The 22774-nt window shown below is 40.8% G+C and overlaps 1 protein-coding gene across 11 annotated transcripts in view; it reads right to left on the reverse strand.

Annotated features, from left to right (window-relative positions):
- Positions 1 to 7968: 7968 nt before the first annotated feature.
- evi5a (ecotropic viral integration site 5a) overlaps positions 7969 to 22774 on the reverse strand; it is a 271867-nt gene continuing 257061 nt past the window's right edge. For 4 of the 11 annotated variants that reach the window (XM_069939244.1, XM_069939236.1, XM_069939239.1 and 1 more), the window contains 2 exons: positions 9408 to 9671; positions 7972 to 8326 (listed from right to left, as the gene is read on the reverse strand). In XM_069939244.1, the coding sequence (XP_069795345.1) occupies positions 8210 to 8326; positions 9408 to 9671 (381 nt within the window). In that variant the 3' untranslated portion in view covers positions 7972 to 8209. Of the gene's footprint in view, positions 8327 to 9049; positions 9672 to 22774 lie in introns of those variants that run through there. The other 7 variants (XM_069939247.1, XM_069939246.1, XM_069939243.1 and 4 more) reach the window with 3 other exon arrangements.

A 22774-nucleotide genomic window follows, 5' to 3' on the forward strand; every position in this document is an offset into this window, starting at 1 on the left:
GCTCATGGACCGATGGGGCCTGTTATCGTGGTGTATGTCAAAAATGTTTTAAAAAATTAAAATTCAAACACAGTAAAGACAAAGAGCTTCACAAATTTGACAAGTTTCACAAATTCTTCTGCTGTTTATTACCTCTCTGTAGCCCTCGTACATTAATTTCATAAAAAGTAAGCGTTTTGCTTCAAAAGTAAATGAAGTAAATGTCTAAAACATTTTTCCTTCCACCCTGCAACAGAGTTGTTTAGTCCTGACTAAACCACATGACGCAGGAGAATTCAGGCCGTTTGCTCAAGTTGCTTCATCCAGTGGCAATTTTTCACCATTTCTGATGAAGCAACTCTTCCAGCCGCATAGGAAATGTACAAGTTGAAAGCCCAGACAGTTCAAAGTACGATTAACAAACAAGAACGAAAAGGTACAGCAATTATCCAATGCTCATTGCTCCTGGATGCTGGTGTTTTAGACAGGGTGGTAAAAGAGATGGAGCCATAGCATTGCTAATTAGGATGAGAGGACATAATCAAGAGCTGAGGCAGTGTGGATGAGGATCAGAACCAAGAAAAATGAAATCAATCTAATAGGGTTTACTATTGGCCTTCAAATTGCTACTGGGAGGAGGATGAACAGAAATGGAGACATTGTGGAAACGTTAAAAGCAACAGGGATAATGTAGTGGGAGACTTTCATTTCCCCAAGATTGACCGGGATCTTCTTAGTGCCAAAGAATTAGATCGGGCAGAATTTGAGGTCAGAGAGTCAGGATATTTTTCTCCCAGGCTAAAAATGCACTGAGGACTGGAAAACAAAATTCTGTTTCGTCAGGTTGTACTTCCAAGCTCTAAAGGTTGTCATAGCCAAAGGGCGGTAGTGGGGACGAGCTCTCACTGATACACAATTGCTCTTCATGGCGTGTGACTCAAACAGCCTCTGACAACCAAGTCCAACTCCTGGCCTTCACATGTGGCATAGTTATTATGCCTGGCAGAGCTGTTCTCACTGACAGAAGGGGCAAAGGCAGGCCCTGGCGCCTTGAAACTAGTTGCTCTGGGTAGATGGGACTCGTTACCTTGGGAAAACTCCGATTTCAAACCTCTGCTGCCTCGTGGCTCTACCCGCTCACAGAAAGGCTTTGGGAGTAAGCTCCGAGGAAAAATCTGGAGTCAGAGTCCTGAAGGCAGCTGACTGCTGAACCCAGCAACTCCTGCAATGCTGCTGGCACCAAACTGTATCAACTTTCGTCATTCCTTCGGACTTGTCATTAGCATGGAGAGGGGGATCCCGATGCATGGGCAACAGACGAATCTCCATATCAACTTTGCCCTGGATTGGGCCCTGGAGAGGCCACTCCACTTGAAAATGTCAAATTATAGAGATGAAATACAGGACTCATTTAAGATGAGAGGGGAAAGTTTAAATACAGGGGCTGTTTACTTTCACAGAGTGGTAGGTCCTTGGGTAATGGTGGAAGCATACACAAGACTAGGATTTAACAGGCTTTAGATATCATATATCAAACTCTATGTGGGGAATGCAGGGATATGGATCAGAAGAGATTTAGTCCAATTTGGCACTGTGTTTGGCACAGAAAAAGGGCTAATGGGCCTGTATGAACAGAGGGATTAGTCTAGAACCAGTGATAAATCCAGATTTATTGTCAGAGGACATACATGACATCACACAACCCTGAGATTCTTTCCTGTATGTGAGGCAGAATTACCGCTTATTGGCAGTGCAAAAAAAACGGACTCAACGTACACACATAAACAAATAAAGAAATGTAAACAAACTGACTGCAATACAGATTTTTAAAAAATCAATAAAATGCAAAAGTATAGTCCCTAATTGAGTTTGTTGTTGAGGAGTCTGATGGGGGAGGGGGAGCAGATGTTCCTGAACTTGGCAGTGTGAGTCTTGTGGCACCTATACCTCTCTCCTATGTTCTCAATGGTTGGGAGGGCTTTACTCATGATGTCCTGGGCTACGTCCACTACCTTTTGCAGGGCTTTATGCTTAGGGGCATTGGTGGCCACATACCAGACCGTGATGCAGCCGGTCAGCACACTTTCCACCACACATCTCTTGAAATTTGCCAGGGTTTCTGATGTCATGCCAAACCTCCGCAAACTTTTGAGGAAGTAGAGGCTCTGACATGCTTTCTTCTCAATGCCATTTATGTGTTGGGTCTAGGAAAGATCCTCTTGAGATAGTGATTGTCAAGAACTTAAATTTGCTCACCCTCTCCACCTCTGATCCCCCAATGATCTCTGGATTTTTACACCTCTGGTTTTCCCTTCCTGAAGTCAACAACCGGCTCCTTGCTTTTGATGACATTGAGTTCAAGATTTTCTTTGTTGGTGCACCACTCAGCCAAGTTTTCAATCTCCCTCCTGTATGCTGATTCAACGCCCCTTTTTATACAACCCAATGCTGTGGTATCAGCAAATTTGTAGATGCTGTTGTTGTAATACCAAGCCACTTAGTCATGGGTGTATAGTGGGTTTATCAGGGGGCTGAGATCATAGCCCTGTGGTGCTCCAGTATTGATGGAGACTATGGAGGCGATGTTTTTACCAGTCCTCTCTGATTGTTGATCTGGAGGTGCAGAAATTCAGGATCTAATTACACAGTGTCCCAGGGCTTGGAGTTTTCTAATCAATTTTAAGGGGATGATGGTGCTAAATACAGAACTGTAGCTGATAAAGAGCATTCTGATGTAGGCATCTTTGCTGTCTGGATGTTCCAGGGCTAAGTGTAGAGCCAGTGAGATGGTATCCACTGTAGACCTGTTGCTACAATAAGCGAATTGGTACAGATGCATGTCGCCGCTCAGATAGCGTCAACACCAGCCTTTCAAAACACTTCACTGTCGATGTGTGTGCCACTGGTCAATAGTCATTTAGGCAGGTTACCACTCTTCTTAGACATTGGATCGATGCTGGTTTTAAACAGGTGGGTATCACCCCCTGCTGGGGTAAGATGTTGAAGATACCCATGAATACATTGGCCAGTTGATTATGTTCTTTCTGCAAAATGAAGTTGATGTGAAGTTATTTGCTGTTTTTAGAGATCCAGGTGGCAAATTACTCCACCAAAGGAACCAGAGCTTGTGCCCTACACCTGAAAGTGGTTAAATTCAAGGCTGATGATCAAAACTAGATATTGACGCGGGGAGAAGGATCATAGGTAGATAATGGGGTCTTCCTTGCTGGCCTGTGCTCCTCCTTCTGCCCCTTCTTCCTGCCTCTCCTCTCCTTCCCCAACCATTTTATTCAGGTGCCTGCCTGCTGTTTTGTGCATAACTTGACGAAGGGCTCAGGCACAACATGTTGCTTCCTATGTTGCGTGACCTGCTGAGTTTCTCCAGCACTTTTGTGTGTTGCACTACCATCACAGGAGCTGCAGACCTTTCTGGACAACTCTAATAATTAATTTAGACCAGTGTTGACAATTAAAGAAGATATTAATCAAAACCTTTGCTTTCTTTGACAGGGTGCTTTTATTTGATACAAATGACCATACCTTAATGAGTGATTTTCTAAGAAATTCATTCTGCAGCTCGCTTTGCTTATTTGAAACAAATGAGAAACACTTCAAATTATGAAGTGTTATCCCTCTCCCTCTGAATATTCCTCTGATCTGCACATGGACCACTCATTTTGTAGAACTTCATCCAACTGATTATGTGACCTGTGTGGGAAATTATCACTCCAACCCAATGTTTTAGAGAAAAGCTGAAGCCCACAAAATAATGTACCAAAAATGGAATTTATTGTACATTTCTTTCAGAAAGGTCAGTTTATACCCTGAATACTTCCAGCATCATTCTGTGACCTGTTCCACCACCAGGAGCCACTCACCAAATATTGACATTCAATTGAAACAAAGAATATATAATAAATGGTTAAGATCCTGGAAAGGAACAGACATACCCTTGAGTGTTTATCCAAAGATTCCTAAAGGCATAGATTGCCTTTGACACGAAACTGGGTGGCGGTGTGGGGTGTGAGGAGGATGTCAGGAAAATGCAGAGGGACTTGGACAGGTTGGGGGAGTGGGGTGCTGAATGGAAGATGACGTTCAATGTAAGCAAATGTGAGGTTATCCATTTTGGGGGCAATAATAGGAAAGCTGAGTATTATTTAAATGGAGACAAGCTAGGGAGTGGGGAGGAGCAAATGGATCTGGGAGTACTTGTTCACCGGTCACTGAAGACTAGCATGCAGGTTCAGAAAGCTGTGAAGAAGGCTAATAGCATGTTGGCTTTCATAAAGAGGGGATTGGAGTATAGGAACAGAGACGCCCTTCTGCAGTTGTACAGGGCCCTGGTGAGACCCCACCTGAAGTATTGCGTCCAGTTCTGGTCTCCAATTTTGAGGAAGGACATACTAGCTATAGAGGGTGTGCAGCGCAGATTTACAAGGTTAGTTCCAGGGATGGCAGGGTTGACATATGCTGAAAGGCTAGAAAAACTGGACTTGTATCCGATGGAGTTTAGAAGGATGAGGGGGGACATGATTGAGGTATACAAAATCATCAGGGGGATAGACAGGGTGAAGTTGGATTACTTGTTCCCAATGATGGGGGAGACGAGGACTAGAGGGCATAGTTTAAGAATACAGGGTAGGCCCTTTAGGACGGAGATGAGAAAACATTTTTTTAACCAGAGAAGTGTGAATCTGTGGAATGCTCTGCCATAGAGGGTGGTAGAGGCAGATTCGCTGATTATGTTCAAAAGAGAGTTAGATAAGATTCTAGTGGGCAAAGGAGTTAAGGGTTATGGGGATAAGGCTGGAAAGGGGTACTGATGGTAGTGATCAGTCATGATCTGTAAAATGGCGGTGCTGGCTCGACGGGCCGAAGGGCCTACTCCAGCTCCTATTGTCTATTGATAAGCATCCTCAATAAAGGGCCATGACCCAAAACGCTGGCAGAGTATTTCTCTTTATGGGTGCTACCTGACCTGCTGAGTTCCTCAGACTTCTCACTATTTGCTGTACATGGGATTCTTGACTTTAATAAAAGGAACACAGGATGTAAGAAAAGGGAGGTCATGTTAGTACTATGCAAATAGACAATAGACAGTAGGTGCTGGAGAAGGCCAATTGGCCCATTGAGCCAGCACCGCTATTTATGGCTGATCTTTCTCTGTCAGTATCCATTCCCTGCCTTATTCCCAATATTAGCTGTATCATAACTGGAGTCCCTGGGACAGTTTTGGGCACTAAATTACAAGCAGGATATGATCATACTAGAAGATGCGGAGTAGAATTACATGAGAAATGTGATATTGGCTTAAATGGGTCTCCCCCATACAACTGTGGCAATGGAGAAACATTAAAACATGGTGAGATATTCAGATAGGATAATGAGGAATTAGAAGTCATTTCCCTGAGGCATGAAGATTAAAATTGTGCGTTTTAAATGATCATCTGCCCATGAATTTTTTTCAGCTGATGTGAACACTACAGGTTGTGTGACTCCTTTTTTGCTATAAATTGCTGCGAATCAACTGGGAGTGGTTTTGGTTTATGTGAGTCTTTTGCATTGTTACCCCGTGTAATTTCATGGCACCAGGAAAAAGATCAGTGATGTGAATAAACGTGGAAGAATTCTCACAGATGTTAAAAACAAAACACAAACTGGTGATGTCTTAACTTTTGATTTAGCAGAATGTGAACTAAAAGTTGTACTGCAATATAAAGGGAATAGCTGAGATTAAATATATACTTTAAATAGAAAGGACAATATTTTGCAATACCTGAGGATATTAAAATCCACAATTAAGCTTTTTTCATTACAAAGCTTTTGAAGAGAAGCAATTATGAATTAGTGGATCATTAAGGACTCTCACCATGCTATGAAGCAAAATATTTTTGTAATATTAGAAAGGAAGATTAACTAGTAAATACCTGAAATTCTCATCTATTCACTTACTTCCCACACTAGTATCGGAGAAAGCTGTAAACTGAGGAACTGGTGGAGCATCAAATTAAACTTACCTCTGCTGAGAATTCCCCAAGTTGCAGTCATGTGGTCCTAATGATTACAAATGTGACAGCTTCCATTATTTTCAACATCTCTTACTTTTTGTGATCCATTTTGTAGAGAAAGTTATTTTACCGAGGACATTTTGCTGTTCGTTTCTGACAGAGGAATTCATCGACAGAATGGATCGTTACAGTGTTTTACTGATGCCGTTCCAAATGACGCCCCTCTCATACTTACGCTACTATTTATGTTGTCCTATCATACACAGGATTGCTACATACATCCTGAGTCATGGACATGTTAAATAATCAGAAAAACAAATCTAATCTTTTGTTAAAAAAATAAAATAATTCTGTACATACAAAGCTAATTCACAGGACAGCTTATTCCCGACAATGCACAAGCATCAAATCTAGTACTTCTGAAACCTAATCCAATTTCCTCCAAGCCCTCCAGAGTCTTTGTTGGTCAAACTTGTGTTGGACAACATCTCGATGCATGGGCAGGAAGAATATCTGCGATCAGAGCAAACGATGCCAATTTCTTTAGAGCCCAGAAATCAGAACCAAAGTTTGGCCAGAAGAATCCAATGAATGGAGAATAAATCCAAATCACCCTCATCCACTTCCAATGATGTGACCAAACTTGATTAGTGGTGGAATTAACTACACTCTCCGAGAATAGTATTGTTACCATTTGCAAGTTTTTCCTTTAAGAGCATTTTTTAAGAAAAGGTAGAAATTGTTTATTAAGATCATATCCTCCTTACAAGTCTCTCTCTGTGGTTCCCTACCCCTTCCCTTCTCCACAGGTCTCCCCGCCTAATACAATGACATCCTATTTGTTGAATTGGGACAATTCAAGTGTAAGGCCCAATGTGTGGTAAATGACAAAAATAAGAGCTTAACATCAGAAAATAAAGCATCCTCAGGCTTGAAACTGAAACAGGCCTCAGAGAAGGCCACGTTTGTATGGAAAATTTGCCACTATCAATTCTGGATTATGATTGGACAAGAAGCGGACTCACTTGGTCTCTGTGGCTACGGTTATTTTTTTTCTTTTACTTTACAAAGATAATTCATTTTGTGAAGGTCACTGTCTGATAGTTGTCAGAAGAAGGAAACTCACTGAGCACCAATAGACGGTACGTTAAATATCAAAGGCTCACTGTCATGAATAACTGAATAGATTGCCTTCCACTTTATATTTAAAACAACATTAAAAGGAAGGTATGGTTTGTTAGTACCTTAATAGAAAAGTCACATTTAGATGTTTAATATTAGAGGTGAAAAGAATTTACTTTTGCATTGACTAGAATTTGCTGCAGAAGGAATGATACAATGTACATTTCTATAATAATTTTGTGGACACTTCTAAATATAAAAATATATACTTCCATTGAATTCACAATGTTTGGTACAACATGATGCTGCCAGATACTTTCTTGGAATATTCAACACCAGCCCAATTAGCTCACGAAGGGCCTTGGGCGGTGAAACCTTCCTCATTGTGTTGGAGGTTTGGATCTGGGCTTGGGTTTGCCACTGGTTAGAATTGAACTGCTGTCTTGTGTGACTGCAGAGGCTGCGGGAGCACCGGAGAAAGACTCAGACATTTGGTGACTCTGGGGGGTGGGACTCTCTTTTTCTGACTGTATGGTAATTATGGCAAATCTTTGGTTTCCTTATGGCAGACTAAAGGTAATTGCATGTAGTATTACATTTCTGTTTTATTACATGACCATAAATAGTATCTGTAATATACATAATTGAATATGATGAAATATACGCAATGCATTCTGCCACCAAGCTATTTTAGTTATTGGGTTATAAATTAGTACAAGGATTAGAAATTGCAAAGACAAATTAAAACATCACAGCAAATTAATTGAAGTAATTTCAAAATTAATTGCAATCCACAAACATTTTATGGTGAAAGATACCAATTTATTTATGTTCATAAGGAATTACACAATTTTAAAACATGGAACAATGTCTAAAATTTGCATTCCCTTTTCAGCTTTAAGATTCCCTATTACATTAGTAATGGAAAACCATATATAAAGTAATAAGATATAGTATAATCCCTTTAAAATCATGAAAAGTTTATTTATTGTGATTATGTTATAATTTAAAGTTAAAAGAGAAGCACTGATAGTGTTTTATACAAGCATTCTCATTAGTTAAGTGAAAAAGCTAATGTTAACAACTGCCAAGCAGAGCTAACATATAGTTAACAAGGATATTTTCTGGGACGTTTTCTTCTGCATTATAGATCTTCCTGATAGTGTTTCTGCATTTCCTTGAATGGTATGATCAACGGTATTCAGTCCACGCCACTGGTGAAATCCCCAATTTCAAAGTGGATAATTCATACAATGACAGAAATGCATTCTCAGTTAACAATAAAAGATACTGTACTTATATTAAAGTTTAACTACATGTCTGTCATAACCCTTAACATTAGATATTGCTGTAACACATACCACTGGTCCATCACTGTTTGTCGTCAGACACTTCAAATGAAAACTCAAAATGAAATGGATAAAATTATATGAAGGCATAAACAGTAATCTTAGCATTTGATTTTTTTTGGTACTAAAAAACGCATTTTCTTAAAGAAACGTATTTTTGTGTGGGACCCAAGCAAGCCCATGATATACCATCCTGTACAGCTGCATCCTTAATATGTTTTTGAACTCTGATGCCCGAATAACTTTGTTGGCTGATAAACATCTGACCAAACTGTGCCGTAAAGGCATAAACTCATTTCATTCATCCTCTTAAGACCATCATGGTATATTTATAATCATAAACATGTAAAATGTTCTCTTTAGCATAAAATACAATTCATATTGCACAAGATGATGCATCTTTTCCATAATCAACCAATATCCCAAGAGCTTACAATTCCATTAACTGAAGTATCAAGCAAAGGGAAAGTAAAATCCACTTTTCTAAATAAATTAGGAAGTGTCTATTTCAAGTTGAAAAAGACAAAAGAAGATACTGTATATAATACTGTCAATATCCCATCTCCTGTCTGTTTTACAAGCCATCTCTTGTTTTAACATGTGGCAAGATTTATTTCGGAAAGGTTTGGCAGAGGTTAAGGCAGATAAAAGAACAGTAAAATGACACCATCCTTGTAACCAACCCATCTCCCTCCCCACTCCCAATATACAGTACGAAATTCAGTACATTGTCACCATTTCAATAGGAGATGAACCCTCCCCCCTCTTCCTCCCAATGTAATTTTTGACACTTTATTTCAATCAGCTGGCAAGACAGAAAGCTGCATTCAAGCCTGAGTGACTGGAGCCCATCTGGTCTTTGTCACATTCACAGTAGTGGTCACACGGTGGTGGAGAACGATTCTGTCTGGTCCTGGCCCTTTTTGCAGACATTCTGATGACTAACCTGGCTGGAGAGAGGAGGATGTGACGTTGTATCCTCATTATCACTGTCTGTACTGTCCTCACTATTAGCTTCCATTTGCACATTTCTGACGAGGTGGTGAAAATGGTGAGGAAGGCTCCGGAGACCTCGAACCCTCAGCATACTGGGAATCAGATCTTCGTCGGAGGAGTGGAATGAATCGTCATCAGCTATATGGTTCACAATATGGATCCTGTCAAAAGTGCGTCGGTCTGAGAAGTCCCTCTGTCCTTTTAGGCACATGACCTGTCGATAAAGGAGAGTATTATTGCTCCCTCGTCACAATTTACAATTTGTGATACCTAATTAAGCGTCTGAAACTGGTATAAATATTTAAGCTGCTGAAAACATTTCTGGCCACAGTCATTTTCTTCAGGCAATTTTTTACAAATAAAACCAATTTGAAATATTTTTAATGTTATATTTGTATCAATCTGGATATTCACTAATCAAACCAGCTTTTGATCACTTTTCAGTCAATGCAAATAAACTATACATTGAATTCAGCTAATTCAACCACATTTAAACTGAACAGCACCCAGTAACCCATCCCTCAGTTTGGTGGAGACATAAACAATATTACTCTGGCCTTTCCAAATGAAAGAAAACTCAATTTTCATACTATTCATTAATCAATTATACATATGCATTATGTCAGGTCACTCGTCTGAGTGCTACTGGTACCATGTAACTCAGTACTATCTGTCACATGGTCGGGTGGTTGGTGACTAAACCGGCTCCCCCCCACCAGGTGAGGAGGGTGGCTAGACACTCTGCAGGATGAAAAACAAGACCTGTCAGAGGGCAGATGAACCCTCTTGTAGGGTCAACAGCCATCTAGCAGACATGTGCCGTGAAGCGTGGAAAGGGCATTCACTGCAACAGAACTTCCCCAGCTGTCTTAGACCTCACCATGCTGCTGGATCTGAGAGGGTGGGTCTGGACCTGTGCAACCCTTACTCACCAAAAAATACTGGCCACCGCCAATCCCAGACACGACCCCCAACATCGCTGACAATCACTGAGACCTCCAAACTGCCGCAGCCAATCCCCAACACAACCCCACCGCTGCTGCCGATCCCCCGGGAAGGCTTCCCAGGTCAATGGAACACTAGTGAGTCGGTGGGCTCCTGTCTCCCCGTAGGCTTGTTCTGGCAGGGGCTGTTCCAGCTTCATGACCTGGTTCTCAATGTTTGAGCCCGACACAGACCCAGTTTTCATCTTGTGCATACTCCCCCTCCCAACAACTGACGCCGATCACCGACACCTCCCCACCGAGGTACCACTCCTGCTTCTTTCTGAGGAGTGGGTATCCTCAGATCAAACACCACAAACTGACTTAAAGGAACCATCATCATTTTATGAGATGCATAGACAGAAGAAGAAAAAAATGCTTCCTATAAAATTAGTGTAAGCTCACAAGTGGTCATTCAGGAAGAATAGCTTTATCAAGTGGTTTAGACCTAGTATCAACAGGCCAATCATCATCTAGTCTTTTCATTTTATCACGTGTATACATGCAGTTATTAGGTGCTGTGTATCGTGTGCGTTATGTGTGGGCCCCGTGGTCCAGAGAAATGCAATTTTGATGGTTGTCAATATACAGTCAGATGATAATTAACTTGAGCAAGTCTGCTTTTTCCCTATACCTTCATCAGCCAAGTACAGTTTTCTCATTCCTCGACTAAGATGGTATGGAGGTCTTCCAATATAAAGGGGATTGAGTAGCCTTGTTATTTTGCCCAATGTAAGGCAACAGCAAAACGATGAGAGAGAAATAAAACGTCAAACCACTAGGTGAGAGATGTGATCCAGAAACACAGTGCCAGTATGCATATGTGATCCAAGCTGGACAAATTTATAAAACACAAATAAATTAATCCTGCTAGAAAGAAAATAGCAATTAATTTTATATGAAAGGGCCTGAAATCCCAGTTTCCAAGGAATGATGCTTGGAATACTAAAAAGATGTAGGTCTAAAATATATCTATTAATCTCACTCAACAGCACACAAAATGCAAGGGAAACACAACTCACTCTAGGAATCCAAAACTTAAAAAAAGCCACATGCAAAAGATGACTTGGAAGCTTTTCAGTCTACAGAGAAGTATTATACGTTACCACGTTAGTAAATTAGTCGTATCCAATTGTTAAAAAAAATCTTTATCCTAAAGGGGGATTTGCTGTACATGTACAATGAAATCATTGTGAATTTGCATAAACATTTTTAAAAAGTGTCAAACTATATGGGAAAGAATCACAGAGCAAGTTCACACTACAGGTCACTCACTAGTTAGGTAAGTACAGATGGTCTAATCTTCAAACAAAACATGGGTATGTAATGAGAATGATTATATTGTCGTCAGTGGAGGTCTCACTCATACAAATGCAAGTGGTATGAACTGCACCAGTTAGAATGGACTTGGGACATATGCAATTACTTACCTGACGAAGACTGCCCCAGTCAGTTATGCATGTGGTGGAAGAAGGGAGCAAAAAGACAGTAATTTAGCAGAGATAGTACTGTTCACACCACAGCAGTAAAGATTCACTCACTTCAGCTGAACTTGACGCTCTCGACAAGTGCAAATCCCGGTGAATGAGATTTGTTGATTGACAATTCAAGATTCATACTAAAAGTGTGAATTATTTGGTTACTGGGGTATGGCGAACAGACTGCACTTTTGTAAACTTGTCTTTCATTCATATGAAAGCATTTTCAGGTTAGTCAGACAAAGGATGCATTATAAGGTCCTTGCTTTCCACACATACGTTTGGGGAGATTGATGGGGTTGTGGTAAGGAGTGAGAAATTCACGTGCAGCATCATTGAACAGCAAATCAGAAAGGAGACACAGCACCACTTGTCTCTTTAGCCCCTTTCACACTTGACCACTTCTAATTGGGACATTGAACGCTTGCACACTTGCAAGGAGCCATTAAGACTGTTCTACCTTCTACCAGTGATGTCATGAAGTATCAAGTGATGGTGGATCTGTCCTAAATCCTGATCAATGTATTATGATCTTCTATTTGAACATAATTAAGCTTTATGAACAGTACAGTTTGAGCCCTTCAGCCCCTGTTTTTGATGTGCTGCCTATATAAACCTTTATAAGGGACTGTGGGAAGGTGCTAGCAATATATAGCAATAGTCGGTAGCTTTTTCCAATGGTCTTTATAAATTGTGCACTATAGCACTACCAACTTTCCCACGCTGTTTAAAAATTGTCTGCTATTACTATTTATTGCTATTTATTTCCTCTCTCTCTCACTGCGACTTTCCCACAGCAAAGTTTACCTTCATTTTAATCTTTTCTTCCTTCACGTTCCTGCACTCACACAAAAACCTGGGTCATTTCAATCCCATAATCAAATTGCCCGTTTCACACATGAATGATTGCAACGCCGGTGTCTGCAGATGGCAGGGATTGTACTAGGGTCAAGGCCGTCAATCCCTGGCATGAGATTACATCATCAGACGCTGGCGATGAGCTGATTTTGCTTTCACCGTTAATTCCTGAGATCACATGGAAGTGTGAAAGGGGCATTTGTTACATAAAGAAGTCTGCATGACTTTCTGAGTTTCTCTAGCATTTTTGTGTGAACTTTAATCACAGCATCTGCAGATTTCCCTCTTTAATACCACCTGTCTCTTCCTCAATTCACAGGATCTTAAATGCCAAAAGGCTCTCCAAATATACATCTGCCAGAATTTTTGTGTGTCCATAATACACCATGATCACTGTAAGGAATATTTTTAAATCGTAGTTTAAAATAAATTACAGTACATCTCCGATGATCCAAAATCGGATTATCCGATATCCTCAGTTATCCAAAAATTTTTTGGACCTGGAAACAATATCAAGTTGAAAAAAAATACACTTCAACATGAAATTAGAATGACAATTGTCCTAGTTTCAGGTAACTCCCTCTGCTTTCTCTTTTCATTTCTTCTTTACCTTCCCCCTATTGACTTTTCTCTCCAACTCTCCCCCTCAAACTGCGTGCCACTGTCTGCCAGCCGCAAGCAGTCGGAAGAATCCCTTATCCCAGCGTCAAGGAGAATGGCCTCCCGGGCAGGAGGGGGATCTCGGGCTCCCAGGCAGGAGTGGTACCTTGGTGGGGAGGTGTCGGTGATCGGCGTCAGTTGTTGGGAGGGGGAGTATGCACAAGATGAAAACTGGGTCTGTGTCGGGCTCAAACATTGAGAACCAGGTCATGAAGCTGGAATAGCCCCTGCCAGAACAAGCCCACGGGGAGACAGGAGCCCACCGAGTGTTCCATTGACCTGGAAAGCCTTCCCGGGGGATCGGCAGCAGCGGTGGGGTTGTGTTGGGGATTGGCTGCGGCAGTTTGGAGGTCTCAGTGATTGTCAGCAACGTTGGGGACGTGTCCGGGATTGGCGGTGGCCAGCATTTTTTGGTGAGAATTAAACATTATTTTATTGCTTAAAAAGCCTTGCCTTGTTTGTTCTGGTTAAACATTGATACAAATGATCTGCTGTTGCTACTGGTCTGTTTTTAAAAAATAACCAGTTCTCCAACATAGGTCCGGCCTTGACCATTTCGGATAATCGGAGTTGCACTGTACTTCATTGTTCTGGATACAAGGTGCAAACTAACACTTGGTGTATAGATTGAACTTGTCAGGCTAATCCAAATTGTAATTCAGGCTCCTGCATCATTCCTGATCGAGGATAATAAACAAAATATACCTGCATGGAATTAGTGCTCAATGTTCAGAGATAATATACTGTACTTAAAATGGTATCCCAATAATCTGGGTGAGATCTGTGAACATACAGTGCTGTCGATAATGTCTGGGATTATATTAAATATAAATATGTTTTTAAAAGAGATAGTGGGGGTTTAGTGTAGGTCACTTCACAAACAGATACTTACACTTCACATCTCATTTAAAATGCAAGAGCTTTGCTGAAGCCAGTTATTCAGGCATCAGTGGCTTTGCAAAAGACAATGGAACTGCTTTGGAAGAAACTTCAGAAGTAGTACTGATAAAGATCTTTCAAGGATTGAATTTGGAGCCTGGGAGGGGTTCTGGTTTTCACAAGCAGAGAGAAAGGAAAGAAAACAGGATTCTTCTCTGAGAGAGAGAGAGAGAGAGAGAGAGAGAGAGAGAGAGAGAGTGAGAGTATTCTACAGTGGCAGTTGAGGCTACAAAATGGCAAGCTTGTTCAAAACTCCATTTTGAAGACGGGCTGTGAGTTCAGAGTTTAGCCTGTTCAAAACCCTTGTAGTCCTTACAAGAGGAAATGGTTGGCTAGAGCGTTTCTCCTGAAATAAGGGAAACAAGAGGAACTCTGAGATCTGGAAGAAGAGGTTATCATTTGGAAAACCCATGATGGGGCAAGAAAATGAAGTGGCTGATTGGAGGAAATCAGTTTGTGGGTGTCCAACGAGCAACAAATATCTCTCTGAAACCAACAAGTACCTTCCTGAGTGGTAACCATTTACCTTTAAGCACCAGAGCCTGGTGAAAATTCATAAATGTTAAATTCTGTGCACAGTATGAAAATTGCCTGATACCGGTGAACTTGGAGAAGTGAGAAGTGAATGATTGGACTATTAAAGCAAAGAGCTTTCCTGGACATATACACTTTATATACATGTGGGCTTAGAATTAGAAGGGGGTTAAGTTAATAGTAATAAGTTAAAGTTTGATCCTGTTTTTATGTTTAAAGAAAATTAAAAGAACTTTCGTTTAAGTAACTATTTGTCTTGGTGAATTTCTATTGCTGCTATGTTTTGGGGTCCTCTGGGCTTGTAACACACTTCTTTCCTTATTTTCCCCTGTGCTCCACATTTTAAATTTGTAATCAAACAATTCACATGTGATTAAAGTGATTTTCCAAAATGCTGATTATATTAGAGGGTATATGATATATGATAAACAGTTTGAAAAAGAAAAAAAAAACAAATTGAAAGAAAGAAAGCGCACATTCCAGATTTTTTCAAGGTTATTTGTACACATTTTCGTTTGACCATACAGAAATTACAACACCTTCTATACATCGTTTTCCCATTTCAGGGCACCATAATGTTGGACATTTGGCTTTACAGGTGTTTGTGAGCACTCAGGTATGTTTAATTGCTTTATTGGTGGAGGTACAAGAGAGCTAGGCTTGCTTCTCAGCTTTTGATCACTTTTGGAATCTGTAGTTGCCATTTTTCAACATCAGGTACAGAGTTGTGTCAATGAAAGTCAAAGAAGCCATTATTAAACATTAAAACATTACAGGACTGTACAGGCCTTTCTGCCCTTCATGTTGTGCTGAACCATATACAAGTTCTAAACCCTCCCTAGCCTAAAACCCCCTACTTTCCTTTCGTCCATCTTTTAAAGGCCCCTAATATTTCAGCCTCTACTACCATTCCTGGCAAGGCATTCCAGGCCTCAACAACTCTCTGTGTAAAAAAAACTTACCCCTCATGTCTCCCCTATACTTCCCTCCCATAATCTTATACATATGTCCTCTAGTGGTTGTTATTCCCACCCTGGGAAACAGGTATTGGCTGTCCAACCTATCTGTGCCTCATAATTTTGTAGACCTCGATCAAGTCCCCTCTCATCCTTCTATGCTCCAAAGAGAAAATCTGCACCCTTTCCATAGCCTCCACATCCTTCCTATAATGAGGCGACCAGGACTGGACACAATACTCCAACTGTGGTCTCACCAGACTAGTAAAGCTGCAATGTGACTTCAACATTACGAGGCTGAAAAATAAAAATAATTCAGTAAGACTTTAGGATTACCAAAATCAACTATTTGGAACATCATTAAGGAGTGCACTGGTAGGCCAAGGAAGATCTCCACTGCTGATAACAGGAAATTCTCATCATAATGAAGAATAATCCTCAAATGTCTGTCTGAAAGAGCAGAAACAGTCTTCAGGAGGCAGGTGTGGATGTGTCAATGACTTCATGAACAGAAATACAAAGGCAAGATACAGACCACAGTTAGCCACATACAAAGAATGGCCAGATTAGTTTGCCAAGAATTATTTAAAAGAGCCTGCAGAATTCTGGAGAATGGTCCTTATGGACAGAAGAGACCAAGATTGTGATGTCATAGAGCAAAGTGTGGAGGCGTAAAGGAACTGCCCAAGATCCATTGCGTAGCACTTCCTCTGCGAAACATGGTGGTGGGGGTGTGATGGCCTGGGCACGTATGGATGCCCCAGGTACTGGCCCACTTATCTTCATTGATGATGGCAGTAGCAATTGAACTCTGAAGTGTACAGAAACATTTTATCTGCTCAAGTTTGAGGAAATCCCTCCAAGTTCATTGGACGTTGCTTCATCCTACAGCAAGACCTACTGCTAAAGCAACAAAGGAGTTTTTCAAAGCTAAAAACTCAAAAATTCTTGAATGGCAAGTCAGTCACCTGATCTAAATCCAATTGAGCATGCTTTCCATATGCTGAAGAGAAAACTGAAAGGGTTAAGCCCCCGGAACAAGTAGGAGCTGAAGATGGCTGCAGAAGAGGCCTGGCAGAGCATCACCAGAGAAGATACGAATCACAGACTTCAAGCAGTCATTGCATGCAAGGGATATGCAACAAAGTATTAAAGATGACTGCTTCAATATACATACCGTTGCTATGTTCCAAATAATATTATGGTGCCCTGAAATGAGGGAATTATGTATAAAAAGTGCTGTAATTTCTACACGGTTAAACCAAAATGTACACAAATAACCTTTAATAAAATACAGAATGTGCACTTTAATCACATGTGGATTGTTTGATTACAAGTTTAAAAGTTGTGTAACACAGGAGCAAATAAATGAAAAATATGTCATTATGTAAATTAATTCCTGCAAACTTTTGTTTGTCAGATTATGAAGATGAACTTGCTCGATATCACATCACTGAAATAGTCTTTTTCCTTTTCTCTCAGGCTGTTTTGATTGTATAGACTCCTTGCCAAAGGCGCCAGTCAAAAGAAGTAGCTACTTAGCATCATTTCAATATTATTGGAAGGATGGAAAATATATCAAGAACCAGAATATGTATGGGAGTGAACTTGTGTGATCTCAGTTCACAACCATTGATCAACATTCAGACATCTCTATTTCAGTGTCTGTATCTTCATCAATGATAGATCTAACTTGTGAAAAATATGGCTATTTCTTCGCTAGACTCCAGGACTCCTTCTCCACAGAAGGATACTGACAACCCTTCTAGACTTTTATCAAGACCCTCATTTCTATCACCCAGTTTGGAGTAAGAGTCGTTAAAATTTAATTTCTACCAGGAGCTGGATAAACCATTTGTTAACCCTCGCTTGGGGTATTGCGTACACTTCTTGTGGCCCCTATTACAGGAAGGATGAGAAGACTTTGGAAAGGGTGGGGATTTACCAAAATACTGACTGGATTAGCAGGCATCAGCTATGAGGTGAAGGTGGACAAACTTGAGTTGTCTTCTCTGCAGAAGCAGGAATGAGGGGAGATCTGATAAAATGAGTTTATCTTGCCATTAAAATGTCAAATACTAGAGGACATACATTTAAGGTGGGGGTGATAGAAGTTTACAGAAGATGCAAGTTTTTAAAAAAAACACAGATAATGGTAAGTTCCTGGAATGGGCTGCCAGGGGGAAGTGTGGAAGCAAATATTTTAGTAGCGTTAAACAGGCTTCTTGACAACATGTGAATATGCAGGGAATAGCTTTATCATGTGCAAGCAACAGACTTTTAATTTGATTTAGACATCCTGTTCTGTTCACACACAGAGGACCAAAGGGCCTGTTCGTGTGGTGTACAGGTGCTTAACTTTTTATCTGAAATCCTTGAGACCAAACATTTCGGATTTCTGAATTTTTCAGATAACGGAATAATATCAAAACGGTGACACTTTTAAGTAATTGCGGGGGGGGGGGGAGTGGTCGCTGTTGCACTGCATGGGGGGGGGGGTGTGGTAAATTAAGTTAGATAGACTGCTCTCTCCCCGCTTGCCCGCCTGAGCTGCGTTGCCAGTCCTTCTGTTAAATCCCCTTTCAGCGGAGTTGCTGAAATTCTGCTGCAGGATAATCCCTGTATTTTTAAGTAAAACTTCAAACTCAAAATGGCTCACAAGATCACAAGAAAAAGGTACAGAAGCAGACCACTAAGCCCATCGAGTCTGTTCCGTAAATCTACACTAAGCTACTCTAATTTTCAATTTCTAGCCTTTTCCCCATATCCCTTGCTGCCCTCACTAATAAGATACTTGTCTATTTCTTGTTTAAATACTCCCATTGATCTTGCGTCCACTGCAAGTGGAACTCGCTTCCAGCAGCGAGTTCCACAGATCCATGACCCTCTGGCTAAAGAAGTTCTCTTCCTAATTTCTGTTTTATCTGGATAACTTCTAATTTTCAGACTATGACCCCTTGTCCTTGATTCACCCACCAAGGGAAACATCTTACACCCTATCTAAACTTTTCAAAATACGAAATGCCTCGATGAGATCTCCTTTCATTCTCCTATACTCCAATGAATACAACCCAAGAGTTGCAAAACGCTCCTTGTTCGTTTGCCCTTGCACTCCAGAAATCATCCGAATAAATCTCCTCTCCATCTTGAATCTAAGCTAAACCCCTGAAAATATACTGTATGTGCAGTATAAAAGATTTTTCAGTTTTCAGTATTTCAGATAAAAGATTACATACCTGAACTGCTATGTTTACAGGGATCATGTTCTGTTTGGCAGCCAGTTGCCAGTGGTACTTCACAGGGGTCAGTGTTGGGATCACTTCTTTTTATACTGGATGTTAATGATTTAGATTTTGGAATGAATGGCTTTGTGGCCAGGTTTGCGGATGATACGCAGGTAGGTGGAGGAACAGTTAGTGATCAGGAAACAGGGAGGCTGCAGAAGGACTTACACAGATTAGGAGAATGGACAGAGAAGTGGCAAATAAAATACAATGTCGGAATATGTATGGCCATGCACTTTCGTAGAAAGAAATAAACAGATAGACTAATTTCTAAATGAGGGAAAAAATGAAAATACCCAGATGCAAAGAGATCTAGGGGTTCTTGTGCAGGATAGCCTGAAGATAAACTTACGGGTTTGATGGGCTGAATAGCCTATTTCTGCTCCTATCTTTTATGTTCTTATGTTCTATGATATGGACCACGAGTTGGATCAAATATTTTTGAATCTAAAGGTTGCGCAATTCGGCCATGATTTTCAACATCATTATTTCCTACCTGCTATGTCTTCTGAAGGGAGTGACTACTTGATTGATTCAAGATTGTGTTTGGGCAGATGTGTGCCTAGTATTCAACTCCCCTGGCCATGCTAAGCCTGTGCGGTCCTGTGGAGCCAACCAAACTCAAGACTCTGCTGCCAATGGTCATCCAACAAAATGGAGCAATTTACAAGCCCCAAACCCAATGGCTTCTGACAGTTTGGAGAGTTAACAGCCCTGTCTCTCACTGCCTTTGACAACCAAGGGTATACAAAAATGGTAAAACATTAAAAATTAAAATATATCTATAACTATCAAATTTAAGAAAACACATTTAACATATAAATTAATTGGGAATGAAAATGAAAAAATGTACACCTATTTCATTTATTATTGATGAGGCCATGCTAGATATACAGTACAGGTATGCCCCGGTATCTGAAAGTAGAGCGTTCCTATGAAACCTTCCGTAACCTGAAATATTCGTAAAAGCGAAGAAGCAAGACCATAAATTTATATAGGAAAATTTTTGGAGTGTTCCCACACCCAAAAATTAACCTATCAAATCACACCAGATTCATCTAATGTAACGGTTCCCAAACTTTTTTGGGATGTTACCCCCTTGGCTTCCAGGCCACATCCCTAGTGCTCCCCTCCCCTCCCCCCAATGCATACATATACAGCGGACACAAACCTCTTCCTTCTCCCTTGCCCACTCACTGCCAGCACTGCCTGCGGGCCTCTCTCCTGGGGCTGACTTCTTTCGCCCAGGCCTTTTCCTCCTGAGCCCACTGCGCTCGGTACCTCCTCGATCCATCTACCCTTCATCCTCCTCCCGTTCACAAACAACTTATTAAAAGGCTAAAGCCAAATACAATATGGCAGCCACCGGGGCCAACTCTTACAAGATCTCCTTGTCACTTCACTGTTTATTTTGCTCACTACTGCCACTCATAGTCTGGTTGCGGCAACTGACAGCCCTTCCAGAAATTGTGACTTTTCGCTTGCTTTTTTCCGTAAAAACAAAAATACGTACTGATATAGGCCTTCATAAAAGTGAAGTGGCAAAAAGCAAACGTTCGAAAAGTGGGGGATACCTACATAGACCAGAGCTAGCATAAAGTAAGGAGAGCATCTGCTTTCTCAACCCAGCACCACTGCAATTCGGACCCAAACATAACATCAAGATCCAGGGTAGTAGAATTAGGTCGGAGATGAGGAAGAATTGCTTTTCCCAAAGAGTGGTGAATCTGTGGAATTTGCTGCTCATAGTAAATATATTTAAGACAAGGTTGGATAAATTCCAACCCAATGAAACTAAATTATTGTATACATTTCAATTTGCTCATCTAAAACTTTTTTGGCTTGAAATGTGCCCCTCAAGATTCATCCTTTATCTTTCTGAACCCTTAAAAGAACCCAAGTAATACAAAGTGATTAAGATCAGGAGAACCTTCTGTTGTAGCTGGTGAGTGCTTTCAGGAAGGAATCATTCAATTTGTTGATTTTTCAGTTTCAATCACACTTGCATTCTAAATATGGCTCAATTCTTCTTCAGTCATCCTCTTCTTAATGACAGTGAATATGTCTTGTACAGTCTGCTTTCACTAGCTAAGTGCATTCGAGTTCCCTCTCTGCTCATGTATTAGACTTTTTGTTTTGCTGTTCCTTTTGCATCACTATCTATGACCAAAATTAGTGTTTCTTTAATCCCTTACCACTGAGAATATCTATAACTAACTTTCCTAAGGACTAACAGATTATTTTGCAATGCTTTTTGGTCTTTTTAGAGACCCAAAGTTCACTGATGTATGAATTCATAGCAATTAATGTCAAATTTAATTGTATTATTGATTGTTATCATCTAGAAGAACCATAGCTTCTGCTGCCTTTACAGTGTGAAACTACGGTACAATCATTAACCGAGATTTTGAACCACTTATATTAAGCTGGTTCAATTTCTCCCTTTTCTGTAACCAGAAGTATTATTTTGTGTTTTGAACATACCAACTTAATCTCTTCATAGAAAAATCCGACCTCATCTTTGAACTTAGAATACTGAAAATTAGCTTTGCCTTTTTAAACACGACACACACACACAGCAAATAAAAGGCCACGCTGCACCACAGTTGGTTTCCTTTCCCTTCCTGTTGCGGAGATAGAGCTGTCTCACAACCTTTCCTGTTTATTCTGTCCTTCTCTCACTGTAGAAAACCCAATATATTTTGATTATTATTGGATGTTAATTGTGTATGCAAATGTAAATGTCTGGTTCATAGGTTACCCTAGTCTTTACAACATTGTTTTTAAAAAACTGATCTATTGTAACAGCCTTACACCAAATGAAATTAATATTGATTTTAAAAATTAGATAACCTCTACCCCCAATAGATTCTACTGTGGCAATCTCCTTTTTGCCTATTCCTGTACTTACTTTTTATCCTCTCTAACATTTCTTTCCCCAGCACACCCCCGCTCCCCCCCCAGCCCAAATGGCTTCTCCTTCTACCTGTCTCTCTATCTCCCCCAGTTTCTGGCCACTACTCTATCACATCTAGGTCCCTACCCCAGTTTCTTTCCACCTATCCTAAGACTTGATAAAGGGTCCCGAAACGCTAACTGACCATTTCTCCCCATGGATGACATCTGACTTGCTGAGTTTCTCTACATGGTCTCTTCCACTTCTTTGTGGCCTGTTTTTGTTCACTCCAAACTCCTTGCTGTTCTGCTTTGCAGGGCCCTCCTCGTTGCTTATCTAACCATTGGAACAATTCACAGTTTGGATGATGTCCCATGAATAACTTCTCAATGGCTGGAACTTAACCTATTGCTTTGGGGTGTCTTCTTTCTTCTTTGGCTTGGCTTCGCGGGCGAAGATTTATGGAGGGGGGTAAAAAGTCCACGTCAGCTGCAGGCTCGTTTGTGGCTGACCAGTCCGATGCGGGACAGGCAGACACGATTGCAGCGGTTGCAAGGGAAAATTGGTTGGTTGGGGTTGGGTGTTGGGTTTTTCCTCCTTTGCCTTTTGTCAGTGAGGTGGGCTCTGCGGTCTTCTTCAAAGGAGGCTGCTGCCCGCCAAACTGTGAGGCGCCAAGATGCACGGTTTGAGGCGTTATCAGCCCACTGGCGGTGGTCAATGTGGCAGGCA

This window comes from Narcine bancroftii, chromosome 5 (genome assembly GCF_036971445.1).
Source record: "Narcine bancroftii isolate sNarBan1 chromosome 5, sNarBan1.hap1, whole genome shotgun sequence".
NCBI lineage: Eukaryota > Metazoa > Chordata > Chondrichthyes > Torpediniformes > Narcinidae > Narcine > Narcine bancroftii.